Here is a 21,321-nt window from a genome sequence, read left to right on the forward strand (position 1 = left end):
TCTGCAGGAGGTGCATTAACTTGTGGGGCTATCTTGTGGCCTAGTAGCAGTAAACACATCTGACCCTGGAAGTGCAGTGCCTGCAGACACCTTTCAACTGTCAGGCCTTGTCCTAAACTTCATCCTTTCTGTTCCATCTTTGCTGTGGGCTTCTATTTAACCCCTTGTGTGCTATTGACGAGCTCAGCTCGTCATGAGGGACGGTTGAGCTGCCCTCATGATGAGCTGAGCTCGTCACAGCCGTTGGAACGTTCGCATGCGGGGATAATTTCCCCGCTGTGCTGAACGTTCTAAAAACGGGTGTGGTGTGACAAGCTCAGCTCGTCACGAGGGCAGCTCTGCTGTGCCTCATGACGAACCGAGCTCGTCAACAGCACAGCGGTGCCGCGCGCGGACCTCCTTTCCTCCCGCACAGGGGGTGGGGAGAAACACCGCGCAGCCAAGGGGTTAAAGGCAGTCAAATGCTTACACCGTTTGAGATAGTGAATCTCAAGTAGAGTTTACATGTAGCGTACACTCTACTGGCACTGAAGTTCAACTAGTGTGAGTGTTCTCCCTGAACCAAGTCCATGTCATCAGGTGAGGCGAGGGCCAGCTACTGAGCGGAAGTAATATCAGGAGTTCTTCTCAGAAGGGTTGGTAACGCAGAAAGTCTTTGCCTCTTCACTCACAGAATACAGGTAGAACATTCACCTGCACGGGCCCATGTAACTGATTTCCCACTCCTAGTAGTAGAAATTAAATCTTTCAATCAATCAATCAGGGAATTGTGAAGCGCACTACTCACCCGAGAGGGTCTCAGGGCGCTGGGAGGGGCGTGAACCTTTAACACCAAACGTCATCCCTTGTCATCTGCACGCATTGGTATTCACCTGTTACAACGCATTTTTTACAACGCACTACCACTACAACGCAGGCATTACAACGCATACCATTACAACGCATAGCGCTGGGGGGCGCTCTAGGATAAGAGGTAAGTTTAATTTACTATCCAACACCTTCCCTAGGGTCCACGGGGACTGGAGTTAGAATAGTAAATTATACTTACCACTATCCAGCACCCCAAAGCGCTATGCGTTGTAGTGGTATGCGTTGTGAATACCGCGTTGTAATGGTATGCGGAGTAAAAGTATGCGTTGTAACGTCATACATCCGCACGCATTGCTCCTTTACCTGCTTGTGGCTTATGGTATATTAGGACTTCTACTATCTGTCTCAGGCTCCCCTCAAGAAACATCTTTTGTCCAAAGCGTTGTTTCTCTCAGCAGGAAGCATCAAGTCATGCTGGAGCACTCACTACATGGGCACAAAGGAGTGAAGGATCTCAGTGCCTGACTTTCGCCATCCTTCCTGAAGCAGCAATCAGAGGGTGCCAAAGAACACATCTGACACACAAATGTTCTCACGTTGGAAAACAAACTTCCGCTACACTTATTCTCCCTGCCACTATATAAGAATGAGAGATAAGTCACACATCTAAGTCCCAAGATAGATTTAAGTCATGACATGTGCATCAATCATAATAATAAAAGTGACAGCAGAGATAATTGCACAATAAGTCCATGCTTGTGGGTATACAATCAAATTACTTTATTCCATTTTGTTTCTTGTTTCCAGCTTTTCAACTTGTCTGAGCGAAGACATGACATTGGCAAGCTGCACTCCAAGGTAAGAGACGTCATTTTTAACCTCAGTTGTAAACGTTGAGTTTTTTACACAGCATTGCTACCTGCATGTAGCCATTTTAGTAGTCAGTGCGGTGTTTCCAGGTTAGTACAGAAGGATTTGGGTGAAGAAGATGGAACTAGAAACCATGTCTTCAGGCTTCTTTGGCAGATAAAAGTGTTCACCCAACAAAGAATTCATGGTCTTCCCCAAAAGTGTTAAACAATTAGGAGTCCGTGCCACCTTCAGTTTCTTTCATTTTTATTCCTTATTGATGTGTAAGATGATGATGACCCAATCTGTCCTTCCCATAAAAGAGTTAGGGCCAGATGTAGGAACCCTAATACCGGTCGGTAACGGCCGAAATTACCGAATTTCGGCCGTTACCGAACGGTATTAGGCATTTGGGATGTAGGTGGCTACATTTCAGATTCTGTAATTTGGTAAATTACCGAATCTGAAATGTTGGAAGCACTCAAGTGAGTGCTTTTCACCTGTAAGTATTCGTTATTTACCACCAACTACAAGTTGGTGCTAAATAACGAAAACCGTTAAAAAAGCAATTTTGTGTTTTTTAACATTGCCATGTGGCAGACATATGTGCACCCATGCACTACTCAGGGGTGCAACAGGGTATCAATGTGACACCCTGCCACCCTTGAAAGGGTTCCCCCTATTACCGATTCGGTATTTACCGATTCGGTAAATACCGAATCCGTACATATCGATTCTAAATTACCGAATCTTACTGATTCGGTAACTTTTACCGAAAAATTTTCTACATCCCATTTACCTATTCTTAAATACCGAATCGGTAGAATTCGGTATTTAAGAATAGGTACATTGGGATTACCTACATCTGGCCCTTAGATCCAAATCCTATGAGCAGTCCCAGTAGTGCACTTCTTCCAAAGGGGTCTATCATGTCTACTTCCCCTACTGAACTCTTCACCGACACTCCTGGACTTCCCCATGGATATCCATGGCCGCCTTTCCTGCGTCTTCGCAGTCGGCCACTAGCCCTTTCCCATCAACAGACTATACGGGCTAGATCATGAGTAAGAGTTTTTGAAATTCACATCATTTGTTTTAGCATGATTATGCAAAATTTCGGCAATATTACTCATATTACACATAATTACGTGAACTGCAAATCTGTAATGTCCCGCTATATTGAAACACGCAATGTGTCCTTATGTCAATTTAAATAAATGCATTTTGTTGTTCCCCTGCATTCACTGGGTGCATTTTGATGTACATTTTTATTGGAGATGGTACATAATTACACAAAGTGGCATAGCGGCGTTATTTGGAAAATTTTGCATAACTAGTGTAAGGTGAAATTCCTGAAAATACATGAAGTACGTCAACGTGAGTTAAATATCGCCTAGCCTTGAGCTTTTCATTTGGTGTGTGATTAATAGTTCTCAAGACTACTGTGCAAGTTATAAATTGTGAGTTGACCATAAATGACACATTTCCCTTGTAATTACAACGAGGACTGGGTGTTAGCTTCTCATGTTGTAGATTATACCTGCTTTCTCCTTCCTTTATGGCTATGTTTCAATAACATTTGCAAACACTGACAGTAGGTCACTCCTTTTAAGATTGACTTTCAGATCAGTTATGCATCACTCACTGAATATTGCTCCTGATTGAAATTTTGAGATGTTTATGGATGTGTCCAAGCCTATCCAAGTACAGAAGCTTTACATAATAAAATATGCATTTCAGACAAATGATCAAATCAAATTCAATTTAAAAAGTAATAAAGAATTTTGGACGATCACTTCTGAGTCAAGAATGTCTTATGAACTAAGAGAGAGGGCTCTGAATACTGAGGGAAGGGCACCCAATTACTAGTTTGTCTCAAAATCATCCGTTCATTATCTAACTTATATACATATAGAGGTAGAGGAATGGATATAGAGAGAGATATCATGTGTTATTGACTATGTATATTGTGAATATTGCCTGAGACAATGTTACCACATTATGTAGCAGATATTTGCTGTATACACTTTCACAAAAGTCCTTCTCTCTAGGGCATTTAGTGACCATGTATATTAGCAATTTTGGCATCAAGCTTTGTACATTTTAGGGGTCCTGAGGTTTTCATAATTTACTTAAGAGTCCAATAGAACATTATACAGATTCCTTATCTGCAATAAAATCATATTTAAGTTGAGTCTGAGTTTTGTACTTAACCCCAGTCATATATTGGTAATTCCAGATGAAGCATTTATGTTTTGATTTGGAACGATATTGTCATTGATCCAGTTGTTTACAACAGACTTTGATTTGTACTAAATGTTTATCATGCATTCATCCCAGGATGTAGATCACTCTCAATTTCTTTATATTTGTGAGATATTTCAAGTGAATTTATATAAAGAAAGTTAGAAATGTTTCACATTGTTGTGGGCTTTTGGTCAAATATGTGCTCATAGGTTTAATTATCTGCTCAGAATGATCCACTGAAAATCAGGGCATCACCGTCCATACGATTGTGTTAGCACCGTAAGAACATCACTCAATCTTTGATTTGTCCAGTACGCCCCATTGTATTGTGCCTCATACGTATGTTTGTTTCTGCTGCTGCTGTAGGTGTTGGACTTTGGCTGGCCCGACCTCCATGCCCCGGCCTTGGAGAAGGTCTGCAGTATCTGCAAAGCCATGGACACCTGGCTGAACGCGGATCCACACAATGTGGTTGTCCTCCACAACAAGGTACGTGACTATACTTGGACGGGCATTGGCCACCACAACATGGGGCATGCCCATCTTAAATATTTTATCATTTCAAAGCCAACATATGCCCAACAAGGCATGTGACTGTTTGTGGACACTCATTCTCTTCCACAGCAAGGCAGGTGACATTTCCTCTGATAGTCAATGCCATGCACGATAAGTTACATTAACGTTGCTGGACTGTCCTTTTCTGCCAGAAGATGAATGCCCCTTTCCAGGGTGGGCAGGCTCTTCCACATAATTATGTGTCCTTATTTAGATATGCAAAATCGTCCTTAAAAATTGACTTGGTTCTTCTTAGGCAGAAGTTGTCATCTTCTGAAAGCTGTGTGTCCATCCCAGCAAGGTATTGCTCTCAGCAATGAGCTTTGTGTACCTTCACATATATGTACCATCTACCACACAAACGTATGCCCACTGCTGCACTGGCTTTTCATTCCACTGCAGTAGTATCTGACCCATCACAGAGCCATTGTTCTTAGCAATATGATTTATGCCTACTACATCCATTCTCAGACAGGCATTTTATTCCACCAAAGATAGGTGGCCCTTCCCAGGCAGACGTGCCTTCCGTAAAGAGGCATCCAAAACTTCTTCCGCACAGGAGTTCCCTTTCACAATCAATGCTCCAAAAGACGAGTTTAACTAATGGACGAATGCAGAAGTAGTGGATTCCCAATATGACACAAGGTGGTATATTCATCTATGCCATGCATTCTCCTCCTAGTGTCATGTACCCTGCTGCTCAGCCAGAGTGACTGTGATGTAATTAGAAAGCTGGTGTGTGCATGATTTGAGAGAGTGTCACTTGAATGCGTGGACTGAGCTGCAACGATGCTGCTCCCGGTGGGGCTTCTGCCAAACCTACTTTACCTCTAACTTGAGACTCCTACCTTAGGAATAAACCTGATCATGTTTCACCTAATATACTTGCTACACTACATCATCCTTTACGACAGACTCCTTCAAAGAAGCTGATCAAGTTGGATCCGTTGGCACCCTCTTCAATAGAGCCCTTATAACAATCCTCCCTGAGCCCGGGAAGGACCCCCCCTATTGGCTTATATCTCTCCTCAAAAGAGACATTAAGGTCCTGGTTAGGATCTTGGCAACACATCTTAAATGGCTCATCCTTTTCTTGGTCCACCATATCCAAGTGGGTCTGTCCCAGGTCGCATGTCCTGTGATCATCTTTGCTCACTGGTTTATATCATGTGGCTGACCGAACATCTGTCAGAGGAAGCTCTGGCCCTATCAGTCGATGGCAAGGAGGACTTTGACAGAATACAATGGAATTACCTCTTCGCAACGCTCCACAAATTAGGCCTTGGCACAGACTGCATCTCCAAGGGCCAATGGCTTTACAATTGCCCCATAGCACAGGTCAACTCTGGCGGTTTCCTTTTGGACCCTTTCCCAGTCTGCAGGGGATACAACTGGGGGGCCCGCTATCACCCTTACTATTCCTCTGTTCCCCAAAAATTATAAATGAGCGGCAGGAGGCACTTATTTCACTGCCCGTGCGCAAAAATAACCACAACTTTCGCCCTCGCCATTCACTGCTAATTACATTCCATATTGCATCACTCATGGCATGTCCTATGACATCATTGAGAACATCACTGCAGCATCTGAAATGACATCATTGATGACAACACTGCATGGCAGGTCAAGTAATAGCTACATTAAGCCACACGTTATAGTTTCTAGAGATTACTATAACTGGTGAATTTTAATGGTTTTGTTTGTTCAAATGTTCTTTTAACTGACATTTTCAACAAGCCATAATGTCCCTTTAACTTTTCAGGTTTTGTTTACAACAAATTCCAATTAAAAAAAAAATAAATTGAAGCAAGATATAATATCGATTCCTAACTATGACTTCACTTCACTTCACAAATTTGGGGGGTGAATCCTTTACATACATAGAAAACCAGCCAATATAAAAACACTTTCCTTTGTGTACCAAGTAAAGAAAAAATACAGTGGCAGGTGTAAATATAAAATAGCCATGGCTTAAAGCTCAGTGCTTCACTGCTCATCCTTGGGGTTGCTATGGTGAGAGATAGCATGATTTCTTTCTAAAAGCTGCATATGATTGGTATATTTGTGTCTATTGTGTAATGTAGTGTACACTGCAGAACTTTAGAGTAATTGTATTTATATAGTGCTTACTACCCCAGATGAGGTGTTGAAGCACTTTTGGGTGAGTACCACACTACTCCGGAACCCAAAGAGGAATAGTGGTGGATTAGTATAGGGAAATAAAAGTTGTAAATTTGAGTGGTAGACATGTGAGTCTGTTAGTTGAATTGAATAGGATGAAGGAGGGATAGATATAAAGCTGTATTATATGTTCCATATGTACATTTATGGATAAATTAAACTTTCAAGTGTAAAGCTGATTTATTTATATATTGTTTTTTTAAATCTGATTTGGTATCTATAGATTTTTACATTTTTTTAAAATATTTCTTTATTTTTCACCAACTAAAGCTAATTGTTGTTTCTATTAAAAAAGGGGGATTTCAACTTTTGAAATAAATTCCATTTATATTTTTCAGTCCAATTTCAAGATATTAACATTTTATCATTTTATCTTTAAAATGTAAATTAAGTTTGCGATAAAATATTATAATTACATGCCGGTCCTTTATTTAAGTATAACATAACTATGCATTTTGACAGCACCAGCTAATGGTATATAGTGTGACCTCTTCATAACTTAAAACCTTCTCTTTTCTTATTATTTTCAGGATTCTGTTTTCACTTCGATTAGGAAAATCTCAAAAGTTTGACTTAGGTTATAACAAGATTAATACAAAATGTATAAAATAGTCTTTCAGTTGTACCTTATTGATTTGTGATTGCCACTAACTTAGTTCTACAGTAATGAAATGATGATCAAGTATGAATTTTTTGTATAAGACTTAGTGATGGGGTTGACCTCTCTCCAAGTGACTTTTCACAGATAAGAAAATATTGGTCCATGTGAAATGGGTATTCAGCAATGACTACTCACTTTGTTTATTGGGAAAGCCGGGTTAATGTTTCTAGTAGCCACTCTCCCAAGAGTACCTTTTAGCCTCCAGACCACATTTAGTGACTAGGGGTGGGCGGAACTCGCTGAGTTTCACTCTGCAGAATTCCGTGGTGTTACAGAAAAACTCTGCGATACGCCATAGAATTCCACCAATGGGCGGAAAATATGCAACTGGCGCTGCAATTTAGCTCTGCATTAAAGAGTAACATGGAGTGTTCAAAATTGCGCCAATTCCGCGGGCAGAACAGAACGTTCAGGACACACCCCTAGTAGTAACCGATGCCCAAACGTATGAAGATGAGCTGCCTTGACCATGGCTGTACTGTACCAGCTGTGATGTTTCTTACTGATGTGCCTATGTCTGAGATAATATATTCTGTGCCTGTTCAGACTCAGAGAAGCTGAAGCGCACAGTGTCCGCCTGGCACTCTGGAGCCGGTCCTATGCCACGGGAGTAGAGTTTCCTTTTGTGAGCTCTTAACAGGATCTCAGGCACCGCTGGCTCAGTCTCCCTTGTCTTCTTGGCCCTTTGTTTCCTCTTATTTGCCTCTGGCTTGGCATTTCTAGCATGGAAATGGCGCGGTCTCAAGTGAGACCTAGTGACGTCATTGGGAAACCGCAGTGGCATGCGCATGCATAATCCTGTTTCTCTGATTGGAGGTCCTTGAGGCCAGACCCTGCCAGGATCAGCCCCTTGAGCCACAGATCTATTTCTTCAATCAATGTTTCATTGGGGCTCCATGCGCTCATGAAGAGGTTATGTGTTATTGGGTGGTTCATCGCAACTCTTCCTCAGAAGAAGGTGTGGGTCCACCTTTCCCTCTGACAGCTTCGTGTCAATTCACGCTAATAGTCAGATCGTAAGGATGAAATCAGGAGCCTTACACACAGGTTTACATGACCCAGGTTCTCTTAATATCATCCCCTCTCCTCTCCATATATGATCCAACCCCCTCTCCGGATCTTTATAGTGTCTTCACCTCAGACCTCCAAATACATCACCGACTGCTGCCCAGTAAGTGGCTGTCTCACTTTCTCATTGTGTCTGTGTGGCTCTATTCCCGCCCCCCATTTCCCTTTCTCTCTCTATATACATATATATATATATATATATATATATATATATATATATATATATATATATATATATATATATATATATATATATATATATATATATATATATATTGTCATACCGGATGCCTGTAGCATTTAGGAAAGCACACACAATGCTCTGCCATCCGGCTGTGTACTTCTGTGCCTGCCTCCCTGCTTCACAGTCATTAAAATTGCCGACGCGTTTCGAGGTCCAAAACCTCTTCTTCCAGGGCTGCACAAATGACTCGAGGAAACGTTGCTAAAGATTTCCGGCTCATTTTATTTCAAGCCCCCAGTGGGCGTTTGTTAGCTGCAAAGTCACTGCATGATTTCTGGGACTTGAAGTCTGTGGCACGTTTCAAGGGATGTTTGTCTTTGAGTAAGTTCGAGTCTATTTGCTGAATAATGCTCAGTATTTTACCTTTAGTAGGTCGTGTTGCATGAGAGCAGGCTTGGTTTGAAGTGAGCACTGTGCTGATTGAGTCACGAAGGTTCCCGACCCCAGCTTCGCCCCACTGGATACAGCATTCCTCTTCCAGCAGGCGATGGTGCCTCTCCCCACGGCCAGGCCGCCGTGTGAGTAATTGTCATACCAGATCTTTAGCAACGTTTCCTCGAGTCATTTGTGCAGCCCTGGAAGAAGAGGTTTTGGACCTCGAAACGCGTCGGCAATTTTAATGACTGTGAAGCAGGGAGGCAGGCACAGAAGTACACAGCCGGATGGCAGAGCATTGTGTGTGCTTTCCTAAATGCTACAGGCATCTGGTATGACAATATATATATATATATATATATATATATATATATATATATATATATATATATATATACACACACACACACACGCACACACAAGCACATGTTCTCTCTCTTACCTACTCCTCTCACATTCTCTTCTTGCTATTTCTCTAGATGCCTCTATTTGTCTATTTGTGTATGAATATTTACTATACTGGTGTGCCAGTGTAATAAAGATTACAATTCACCCTAATATCATGTTTGTTTAAAAGGTCTGTAATTTCTTACTAGGCCTCAATAAGCATTGAACAGCCTCCAGCAAGACCAGTATTGGACCCTAAAAGTTTAGTAAATATTTGTCAAAGTCTTTGCACCTTATTTAGTTTGGCAGACAGGTGCCTGTCACAGAAGTGTCTGGTGTGCTCTCTGCAGTGTACCAGTATACAGTATTATAAGTGCATTCAGTATTTAATTTGTGAACCAATGAGTGCCAGTGCTCTAAAGGAGCTGCTCAGAAGCCTGGCTGGTGCGACTACCAAGTCTGCATAGTCCTGAACCTACCTCAGTCCTCTTTAAACCCCTACAGGGCGCTCTCTGCCCCTTGATCTCACTCTTGGTTCCTGCTTTCTCCTTAGGCGATGGTTTTTTTCGTCTTTCTCTTCCTCCTTCTCTTCAGTTGGGTGTTTTTCCTTCTCTTTGTCTCTGGAAATGTCTGATGAGGAAAAATAAGGGCTGGTTCCCAAAAATGAGGGCCGGTGGGCCCCAATGAGTGCATTACTGACGACGACACTTGTCTTATATCTTCCATGTTTGACGCAGTGTCCCACAGGTTGGGGAACCCCGCCACAAAAGTAACTGATATCCCGGCCGCAGTATTACAAGTGCATTATATCCTATGATACTCATAATAGGGTGTATGGAATATCCCCACATTGTGGCGGAGTACCTGGGCCATCACCCCTTCAAGAACGCCCTGAGCTGAGAAGACGATTTGTTATGAGCGCCTTTTTTCAAACTCAAAAACCACACACCAAGAGTGATTGAATTTGCAAAAAATATATATATTTATATGCCTGTGTTATCTATGTTTCGGGCTTGAAACAATTACCAAAATCATAAGTTTGCCTTAAAAATGGTGGGAATGATTTTTGAAAGGATACAAAAGTAGAGAAAAGTTTATTAAATTGAAAAGTGTTTATATTTATTTCACATTTATTATTTCACTGAATGTGCACGTATACATTATAATTGCTGACTGGTTGATATGCACTAATTAACAATGGCACTTGTAACACACGGTTGCTACCTCTCACATGTTTTTACCTTTGATACTTGCACAAGTGCCACCTCGCCTACGTAACGCTTGTTCGTGTGCCTAGCATTTATTGCAGTATTATACCTCAAATTATACTCTGTTTTCTCTTATAACTACACACTTGTCACTTTCCTCTTGTGCACTTTTGACTACCTCATGTATTTTTGGTTGCTCACAATTTTTACTACCTCAAGTATTTTGTCTGCTCACAATTATCACTATTACCTTTTCTACCTCATGTATTTTTGGTTGCTCACAATTTTTACTACTACCTCAAGTATTTTGTTTGCTCACAATTGTCACTTTTACCTTTACTACCTCATGTAATTTTGGTGGCTCACAATTTTTACTACCTCATGTATTTTGTTTGCTCACAATTGTCACTATTACCTTATGTAAGTAACGTATGCTTTTGTAATCTGCTCTTTTGTAATGTTTCTCATTATGTTTCATTTCTGTTCCTAATGTGAAGCGCTCTGACGCCTTCGGGTAAAGTCCGCGCTATATAAAAATGCATAAATAAATAAATAAATAAATAAATAATGTATTGCGTCATGGCAAACATCGAATTACAGTTGGGAGGGATGGATTTAATCAATGATGAACCGCAAATTAATTTCTTACTAACAGCAAATCTAGAAGGATGTTGAGTTGGACTGTAAATTGCTGCAAGGTGTATCTTGAGTCAATGTATCCCCAAGTCATCCTTGGACGTTGATGTCAGAAATACCTATACAACTTTGTAACCACTGTTTCTCTGCCTGGAGCTCTGGAGGGTCTCTTACTTTGTATTGTCCTGCCCTCTAGTGGTTGCGTTTGGAATGATATCGTATTTCGCAAAATGGTGAACTGGAAACAAACTAAGAAAGTAATGTAGAACTGAGCAATCTGTTTTTTGGATTTCTTGAAAAATACTTTATTTAGACAAATCCATTAAACTGCCAACGTAGTTTATTTTATGTCACTAAATCTCAGGGCGGGATGCAACAGAAAATAGGGCCAAGAACCAAGGATGCAGCTAGGGCGGTCGATCTCAAATTTGAGTAACCGGGTTCGAGTCTCGGCAATGACGCTCAACATCCTGTGATTCTGGGCAAATACTTAATCTAACAAAAATCTAACAAAAATGAATGAATGAATGAATGAATGTGTCCTGGTGTAAGCAACTGGTGCCCATGTAAAGCGCTCTGATACCTGATACCTTCGGGTCAAGTTCGCACTATATAAAACTGCGAAGAAGAAAAAAAAAGTGAAAGCGGCCCTGATTAGCAAACGAGCTGTAAATAGTGCCCCACATTTGCAAGTAGGGCAGTTTTGATCTTATAAAGATAAACTGCATAGGTGTTTTGCAGCTATGAGGCGCTGTATGCTTTTCCTCTCACCCTGGCATGCGTTCCGTGGTTGCTGCTACCTTCATTGTTTGGTTCTACGGTTGTCAGGACCAAAGAGGAATGTATTCCGTGCCAAGCCCTGAAAATAAAACCCAGTTCATTTCAATGACGATCAAAGCAGCTGTAGCGGAAGCAGTCTGCCCCATGACTCACTGACACTTCCTGCAGCCCTCAGAATAATGTCTGACAGCATCTTTTGTTTTTGTTCTTGCAGGGGAACCGTGGTCGGACGGGCGTGGTCATCGCAGCCTACATGCACTACAGTAACATCTCGGCCAGGTATGATTGCCCATTGTTTCACTGACAACAACACCCTATGCAACACCCTATGCAACACCCTATGCTTCTCAGACCTCTGACAGGGGGACCGGACCGCCTCTTCTTGGAACTGTTGCTAGCAAAATAGGATATTTACTCAGGGCACCTGGAAAGATTAAGCAGAGGGGCCCGCCAGTGTGTGACTGACTTCTCCCCGGATCCGTGCCTCTAAAAGAATGGGAGACATTGAAAGCGCCATCCACAAGTCAGGCACAGCCAACACATGCCTAACTCTCGGCAAGCCATGTTCGGGTCAGGCATGTCTGACAAACAACTAGCTCCTCCCTCCCTTCTAACACAAAGCTTTACTGCTCCCCCTTTCTGAATTATAAGATTTCACTGAAGAACATATCCTCACCCCTTCTTAGCAGGGCACCAGTTCCCCCGGGGTGCTAATCGGTAAACGTTATTTGCAACGCGGTGTTTACACCGCACGACCTTTACCACGCTGCCATTACAACGCAAGTCGTTACTACGACTTGCGCTGGATGGCGCTGTTGGTTAAGGAATATTGTAATTTTATATTCCCACACTTTCCTTACTGTTACGTGGACTGGTGTTGGAATATAAAATTATAATAATCCTCAATCCGCGCCCTCCAACGCAAGTCGTTGTAACGACTTGCGTTGTAAAATCCGTGATGCAAAGTACCACGATCAAAATGATCACGTTGTATTATCATACATCCGTGCTTCTTGCCACAAGCCTACACACTGTGGTCATTGTTGTTGTGATCATGACACCAATCCCAGGGCCTATAAGACATTGTGTCACACACACTATAAGGGGGTCTAGTCTGTGTATAGGCCAATGCTTTCAGGCTAGTCCCATCGCTAGTTGTGATAAATTAATGTTGATGTTCATATTGGTTTCCATGGTGGTCAATTAATAATATTGTATCCATTAAGCCAAAGCGGCTGCCTCCCAATCCATAGAGCCCACACAGTGAAGTTCCTCTTTACTTGTCTTATATAACAAAGTTAAAATCTCTGGTTGTGAAGTTATGATCCGAAGATCCGTGGTGCTGATAAGATAAATTTGGTACCTGGAGTACTCACAACATAATGTGGTTAACCACTGTTGTAAGAGTAGGAAGCGCTGGGATTCCCCGGTGCTGGGTCAGCCATGCGCTTTACAAATACTCTAACATAACATTTCGTTTTCCTAATGTTACTATTGTATCTCAGCATCCATGCAGGGTTCTCCAAAGTTGGTCCTGGAAGATCGGATCCATGCCAGATGTTTAGCATATCCCCATTTAGATAAATGTAGTTATCTTAAAAACCCGACATGGATTTGGCTCTCCAGTACCGACTTTGGAGAACCCTGATCCATAGCAATGAGGTGTTTTGAATGGTATCCAAGACAGGATCATGATTATACACCACTATCAGCATCCGCGTACGACGTCCGAAGGCTGCCACCAGGAGTCTATTCCTGCTGAGCATAAGGCAGAGGATCCCATGAAGAACAATAGGGAGCTGATTCACAAAGGGCCTCTGCACTCATAGCGGAGGTCCCACAGTCGTCGGGGAGTCTCTGTACTCGCGGAATCTCAGCAGGGAGAATTCCACCCTGAGTGAGGAGACTCCCCCACGACTGCGGCGCTTCTGCCATGAGTGCAGAGGCCTTTGTGAATCAGGCCCTGGTCTACCAAGTCTAGGAACACAAACAAATGTATTGCAACCTCTTTGCACCACGCCAGCTGTTGGGTTGGGTGTCACTTCACAGAAAGTTCAAGAAAGATTTTAGCCTGATAAGTAGATATGTGTGTGAATATTGTTTCATTTGTTTTCAAGTTTTTAAGTGAAATTTTTGCAAAATTGCATGAAGTTATGCATAATTATCTGAAATGCAAATCCATCATGTAGGGCTATAATTTGAGCACAAAATGCATCCTCACATCAAAAATTGACGCAAGCCCACATTTTGTGATTTAAAAAAGCATGAAAAACACACTTGCCATGAACATCGGCTCACATTCTGGTTATCCTTGTTGTTCTTGAGCTCCTGCTCTATAATTTTACTGCTAACAGCAGCATATTTATGCAACCTGATGTAATGATATATTTTTGGTAATTTTGCTTAACAAGTGTAATGTGAAATTCCCGAAATTTCCCAAATTCTGCCAGCATAGCTTAAATTTTACCCGAGACAACTTATAAAGGCAAATCAAAGATTGTTTCAGTGCCTCTACCTCCCCACACACACTCATCCAACTTCAACTGAAAGGTCGCATATCGCAGGGGAGCAGGCCATGACTGGGGGTAGGCTGGTGTTCTGAAGTGCTACTGGTAATGTCTAACATGCCACTGAAGCCCTGTGCTGCTCCCATAAATGCACATGCGGGGGTTGGACCCGGTAAGACTTCCCATTGTTGAACTGCACGTGCAGAATAGAGAGGATGTGGCCTAACGGCTAGGGCGGTCAACCTCAAATCTGGGAAACCGGGTTGGAGTCTTGGCAACGACGCTCAACATCCTATGATTCTTGGCAAATCACTTAGGGCCATACGTATCAAAAAAGAGTTTTGCGATTCTCAATTTGCAATATTTAGCGAATCGCAATTAGAGAATCGCAAAATGCAATGTATGTACGGTTTGCTAAAAATTTTGCGAATCCTACATATTCCTTATTTGCGAATTTCAAATTGAGATTCGCAAATAAGGAATACCTTTCCATTCATTCCTATGGGCTAGGAGGCCCATAGGAATGAATGGGAAGACATTCTCAATTTGCGATTACCAATTAGAGAATCACAAATTGAGAATGCAATTTCAAGGTTGCAAGGGTGCCAAAAGGACACCCTGTTGCACTCCTGAAATATGCATGTGTGCACGTTTTACGCACATACATGCCCTAAGGACATGTATGTGCGACATATGGCACTTTTAAAAAATCAAAAAAGTGCTGTTTTAAAGAAAATCACAAATTACCACCAACTTGAAGTTGCTGGTAATTTGCAATTCCTTAAGACCAAATAGCAAATTTCTGGTGCTTCCAGAATTGCCTTTAAGGAATCGCAATTTGCAATTCCTTAATTGCATTTGCAAAATAGAGAATCACAAATTTTTGCAATTCGCTATTCTATAAAAGGCTTTTTCAAATTTGCAAATGGGCCGATTCTGAGAATCTGCCTGTTTGCAAACGGGAAGAAGGCTTGATACATATGGCCCAAAATCTGCCTGTGCCTAACAACAATGAATGTGTCCTTCTGTAACGCAACTGGTGCTCATAAAAAGCGCTCTGGTACCTTTGGGTAAAGTTTGCGCTATATAAAACTCCGAAATTAAAAAATATATATAGGGTCCCCAAAGTAGTCATCTGTTCTTCTTTTGTTTCGTTGGGCGCAATTGTTTTTCATTTAAAGTAACAGTTTTTTAAATTGTATTTATTTTGCGTGTTTATCATAGGACGAGTTTAAGGAACTTCTGCGTCATTCAAGCACTCCTGTGTTTCTGGACTCAACCGCTAGATATATGCATATCATGGGAATTTAGTATAGCCCCAAGCTCAAGATTAGGCCCAGAAAAATGTCAACAACACTAGAGGACTTGGCATAATTTTGTTATGCACAATACCTAAAATTACGCTATCATGCTATGATGCATAATTGCACCACGTTCGCAGCAACAGTTTACTGTGAAATGCGTCCTGTCATTCAAAATGGATGAGGGTGCATTTCATGCAAAATGTTGTGCTATATGCCATATTTGCACTTCACATAATTGCACATCATTTTGTGTAATTTTCCTTTAATTACAAGTAATTAAGTGAAACCACTTTCTCGCACCCCACTCAAAAGTACCTATTGTTAAGTAACTAGTTTCTTTCTCCGCCCACAATCGCAGAGGACTCGCGCAGTGTCAGATATGAAATACACAAGCTGACGACCCCTTTCTCTTGCAGTGCAGACCAGGCGCTGGACAGGTTTGCCATGAAGCGGTTTTATGAAGACAAGGTGCTCCCAGTTGGACAACCGTCGCAGAAAAGGTGAGGTTCAGCCCCAGTTGAGCTCAATCCCAAACAGCTGAAGCCCCCTCTCTAGGAGCATTCACTTTTAGAGTCTGTGAATCTTTTGTTTGAACCCAACATTAAACTCTCATAAGGAAGTGGCAGGGTACTAATTTACTTTTTCGAGACAATTCACATACGTTTCCATACACAGGAAGCATGTTTTTGGTGCAGTTGTTTCCACTTGGCGTGTAATAAGAAAACAAGGCAGAGTCAAGTGTGGTTGAAGCTGTAATGCTAAAAGTCACTCTACATCCTGCAGAATATTCAGATGCTTTGTCCAATTTTGTAATCAACAACAAAAAAAGCTCCAAGGGTACAAGGCAATATGACCACACCTATCTACAATTTGGTCCTTTGTGCACACTAGATAAGGGTGCCAAGAACCTGAAGCCACATACCCCTAGGCTCCCCAGGGTATTCACCCCAAATTCCACAACAAAACACAATGGTTCAGCACTCCACAATAAGTAATATTAAGTCAATAATTTTTGAAGAATCCGCTCAGTAGGGCTTAAAATTCTTTTTATTCTTATTTCTTCATACAAAGCGTAGCCAACGCGTTTCGTCCAGAGGACTTCTTCAGGGCTACAAAAATAAAATATACAAAAATATACATTTTACAATCACTATGTACAGATAAAACAAATGCTTTTGTGTTTGCATTTGCACAATTGTCATACAAGTGCATGCTGGGAAACAATTAATGCTGATGCTTTAACTGTTGTGATGCTTGTGTTGACAGTTGTCACATGTCCCTGGTTGAGGTGCAAACTTTTAAACTCTTACGGGAAATCACAAACAATTCTAGACCAATTCACTAGATAGCAAGATAATTTCAAACATGCACATTTTTACAAACAAGCTGCAAACAAATAATGCTACAGATAAGTAACTTGTACCTACTATTATTAAATGATGCTTTCGGTGATATAGTGAAGAGTCAGGCAGGTCACCAAAATCTCTTCATGGAACCTACGATATAATGTTGTTCCTGTTAAAGGTGTAGACACTTTCTCTCTTAACATCCAAAACTGTTTACAAGTTCAGAATTTGCTCAATCGTCTTTTAATTCAGCAAATAGAAAAACCACAGCACCACTCATTGTCACGCAGTCCAAGTGTGTATAAACCCGAATTGTCAAAGTATTGGCTGTAATTGCAACAGTGCTGTGCACCTGCAGCCATTAGCTAGGTATTTCATCAGTTGCATATTTGCAGGTTGTATGGCAGAGTCCTCCAACCTGCCTATCACCTCTTTGTCCATCATCACCGCCTAGCTGAAATCTGGAGTTGGGCCAAATGGGAAATTGCACCGAATTCTGCATTATAATGTTAATGGGACACCCCATCCCTATGATATTGTAACCAGACACTAGTGCACTTCAAGTGAATTGTCGTTTCAATATTTCTATTACTTACTTAATCCCTTTTTTAGTACTCCATCGTGAAATTCACGTGTCAGCAGCTTGAGGGTTGTAACTTGTAAACAATAAATTCCCATCCTTCTGTTCTTTCATGTAGATCTGTTCATCCCCTGCACGACTATGCGGTAATTACCTCTGTCAATGTGCTGTTGATGACTTACGTCTGTCAATGTGTTCTCAATGACTTACGTCTGTCAATGTGTCTCGATGATTTACCGCTATCAATGTGATCTCGGTGAAGGTACGGCAGAGGCGATGGGATTTATTAACAAAGAGCACAGAGAAGCAGAGGCTAGGGTCTCTACTAACAAAGAGCACAGAGAAGCAGAGGCTAGGGTCTCTACTAACAAAGGGCATAGGGAAGCAGAGGCTAGACGCTATGTTAACAAAGGGCATAGGGAAGCAAAGCCTAGGCGCTATATTAACAAAGGGCATAGAGAAGCAAAGGCTAGGCGCTATGTTAACAAAGGGCATAGGGGAGCAGAGCATAGGAGCTCTATTAACAAAGGGCATAGAAAAGCAGAGGCTAGGCGCTATATTAACAAAGGGCATAGGGAAGCAAAGGCTAGGCGCTATATTAACAAAGGGCATAGGGAAGCGAAGGCGAGGCGCTATATTAACAAAGGACATAGGGGAGCAGAGCATAGGAGCTCTATTAGCAAAGGGCATAGGGAAGCAGAGGCTAGGGGCTATATTAACAAAGGGCATAGGGAAGCAGAGGCTAGGGGCTATATTTACAAAGGGCATAGGGATGCAGAGGCGAGATGCTCTATTAACAAAGGACACAGGGATGCAGAGGCTAGGGGCTATATTAACAAAGGGCATAGGGATGCAGATGCGAGGTGCTCTATTAACAAAGGACCTTGAGAGTACAAAAGGCGCTTGCATTCAGTTGTTGAACTCCTGCGTCCTGTTGATATTACAGAAGGGCGTGCACACGCTGGTGCAGCCTCTTCTGCAATACATAAATTGCACGAGTTGAGTGACACCTCAATACGTTGTGGGGATTGGCTCAATTGTACAGGGTATGAAGTCATTCAAATGAGGAAACTCCTTTCCCCATGTACCTGTGATGTAGTTGTTTCATAGGCACGCTAGAGGGGAAGCGCAAACTGTTTCACACCTAGAAATGAGTACACCTCACAAGAGCCCCCTCAAGAGTTTACACCGAGGACCCGGGCCCTCCTCAAAGGAGGTGGAGTCAGAAGCTGCACCTCACTGTTAGGACATCCTTTGTTGCCCCCTCCAAAGCGGCACTCACGTTGCTGCAGCTGCCCCGGCACCATCTCCAGCTGCACCGGGACCCTTCAGGGGTCCTCAAGCGCCCCATAAGACAGGTGCCGCCTGTGACTTCAGTGTCTGCCAGACTGCACCTGTGGAGAGGTGTGCAGCAGCAGGGCAGTTTCCCGAAGAGGCTGGTCCATTTTGGAGGCATGCACGAACTGCAAATATGTAACCCTGGGTGGTGAACTCCGCTCCGCTAGCAGCGTTTGCAGAGTTTCCTGCACTTCACGTTACACAGAGATCGCGGAGTTCTGAAAAATTCCACTTCGCATTGTGTAGCGTTGTTTTTTCCTCGCTCGCATTCGTCAACGTCAAGTTGGCGACCGTGATCGAGGAAAATAAACCTCGTTTGTGATCATCAACATCAAGTTGGCATGAGCACGCATGGAAAATCAACATCCAGGCAAGATTTCTCAATGCGGGGTCAGGTTTCTTATTGCGAGTGCTGGCATATGCTCGCAACAGCTTGCATTGAGAAACTGCTCATTCGTGTTGAGAAAGCTGCCGCTTGAGTAAAAATCTACTCGAGCGGCAGAAAAGGAAAGCAGGGAACGGTTGCACTGTGCATGGCCGTTCGCAATGATTGCACAGTGCGGACAAGAATCCGGCACTGTGCAATCACCGGGAACGGTATTTTGCTATCGTCCTCCACTGCTCGCTTAGCTCTGCATAGTGCGGCTGAGGTTTTTTTGCAGTTCGTGTAGTGCTGTGTAGTACAACTCCGCCAACTATGCCCAGTGTTACAAATATGTGCCCATCGAACCATCAGCATCATCCTAACATTGCAAAGTGTAGTACAGTACAGATACATTTGATGTTATTCTCTTTGATGTTTTAAAGCAATTTGTGCTAACAGAACTACCAACTGCATCCAACCGAGGATGAAAACACCATATGTCTTTTCCATGGTGATTCACAAATCTGTCTCGTGCATTAATATCCATGCAGGATGACGCCAGAAATAGACCCAGCTCAATCGACAGCGTCAATGTCCCAGTCTGTCGTAGCGCTTAGAGGCGGTGTTTAGTTTACATCGACATCGCTTTTGAATGGGCACCATGACCAGAATCAGAAGGCGGCGTGCCATGTTTTAAATTATTCATTATGTCTGTCATCTTGCCTGCTTTGTACTGATGCAGAACATTGTATACAGCAGGAGCTTGTATATAGACACCGCCATCTGAACGATGCGAGTGTAAAGACACTGTGCTTCATAGAACAATATTTTAAAAATACTTCTTGATGCTGAGCGTAGGCAGACAAGGAGATTGGCCCCTCTGGGTCCCCATTCCTGGTGGTCTCAGTGGTGGGCATCCTTGGGGCACCAAAATGAGTTTTTAGTAAAACTGACATTGCTGAATGGATCTAGTTTCTCACTCATAATCATTCAACAGGCGACACCCAGGAGTGTGTGGAGTGTCTAACGTTTTCCTCTCTGGAGTTTTGTATTTATTTCCAAAAACACTGCAAGCTGTGTGAAGTACATAAACAGAGACACTCAAAATACATGATGGGAAAAATCCTACAAAATAGATTTTGGGTGAAACAATCACTTCTAAACACAGAGGTCGAACTACTTCTCACAAAAAAATATGTGTTGCTTGAAAATTGTTTAGCAAAATCGATTTTTCTCAGTAAGCTTTGCATACGGGCAAAGTTTTGAACTGATGACAAACTTTGTAAAGTGTATAGTTGTCTGCTTTCCAAAACTGTATCTTGGAAATGAAAAAGTTGGCATTCAGGCAGAATATCAGAAACAAAAATACTGTGGGACAAAATATGTCAAGAATGAGGACAAATATTGTGAAGGTAATTTTCTATAGGTAAACAAAGTTTTATAATATGTAATGCCACATATATGTCCCATAATAATATGTATGTCTTCAAGGTACATGCATGGGGAGTTAAGAATAGTAAATCCTTCCCCATAAATTGGTCCTATATATTTTACCTCTATTTTGACACGATACTCTGTCCACGAAATATTTCTGTTTCCAATAGTCTGTCGGTGATCTGGCAGAAAGCGCATGTAGGTTCATTACGCCAACTCCTAAATATTGCACTTTATCCCAGACTCCTTTAAGAATCCTTCTGATTGTTTCTCCAAAAGTCCTGTCTAGAGGTCCCTCATCTAGGTGCACATTGATGCACTTTTTTGCTTTGAAATCTTTTCTAGTACCAATAAAGAGCAGGTTCCTGTGCATTACCCCCAAAGCTTGGCGAGAGGAGTCGGCCTAACGGCTAGGGCGGTCGACCTCGAATCTGGGGAACTGGGTTC

At 42.2% G+C, this 21,321-nt stretch overlaps 1 protein-coding gene across 3 annotated transcripts in view; it reads left to right on the top strand.

The window, feature by feature from the left end:
- The window catches only part of TNS1 (tensin 1), a 1,287,061-nt gene that overhangs the window by 894,521 nt on the left and 371,219 nt on the right, over nucleotides 1–21,321 (top strand). For all 3 annotated transcript variants that reach the window (XR_015308332.1, XM_086954487.1, XM_086954486.1), the window contains 4 exons: nucleotides 1,618–1,668; nucleotides 4,273–4,395; nucleotides 12,216–12,280; nucleotides 16,229–16,312. Coding sequence is in view for 2 of the 3 variants with exons in the window: in XM_086954487.1 (XP_086810613.1) it covers nucleotides 1,618–1,668; nucleotides 4,273–4,395; nucleotides 12,216–12,280; nucleotides 16,229–16,312 (323 nt within the window). In the remaining variant the exon portion in view is untranslated. The remainder of the gene's footprint in view (nucleotides 1–1,617; nucleotides 1,669–4,272; nucleotides 4,396–12,215; nucleotides 12,281–16,228; nucleotides 16,313–21,321) is intronic.

The sequence above is a fragment of the Lissotriton vulgaris genome, chromosome 2_1 (genome assembly GCF_964263255.1).
Source record: "Lissotriton vulgaris chromosome 2_1, aLisVul1.2, whole genome shotgun sequence".
In the NCBI taxonomy this organism is placed as follows: domain Eukaryota; kingdom Metazoa; phylum Chordata; class Amphibia; order Caudata; family Salamandridae; genus Lissotriton; species Lissotriton vulgaris.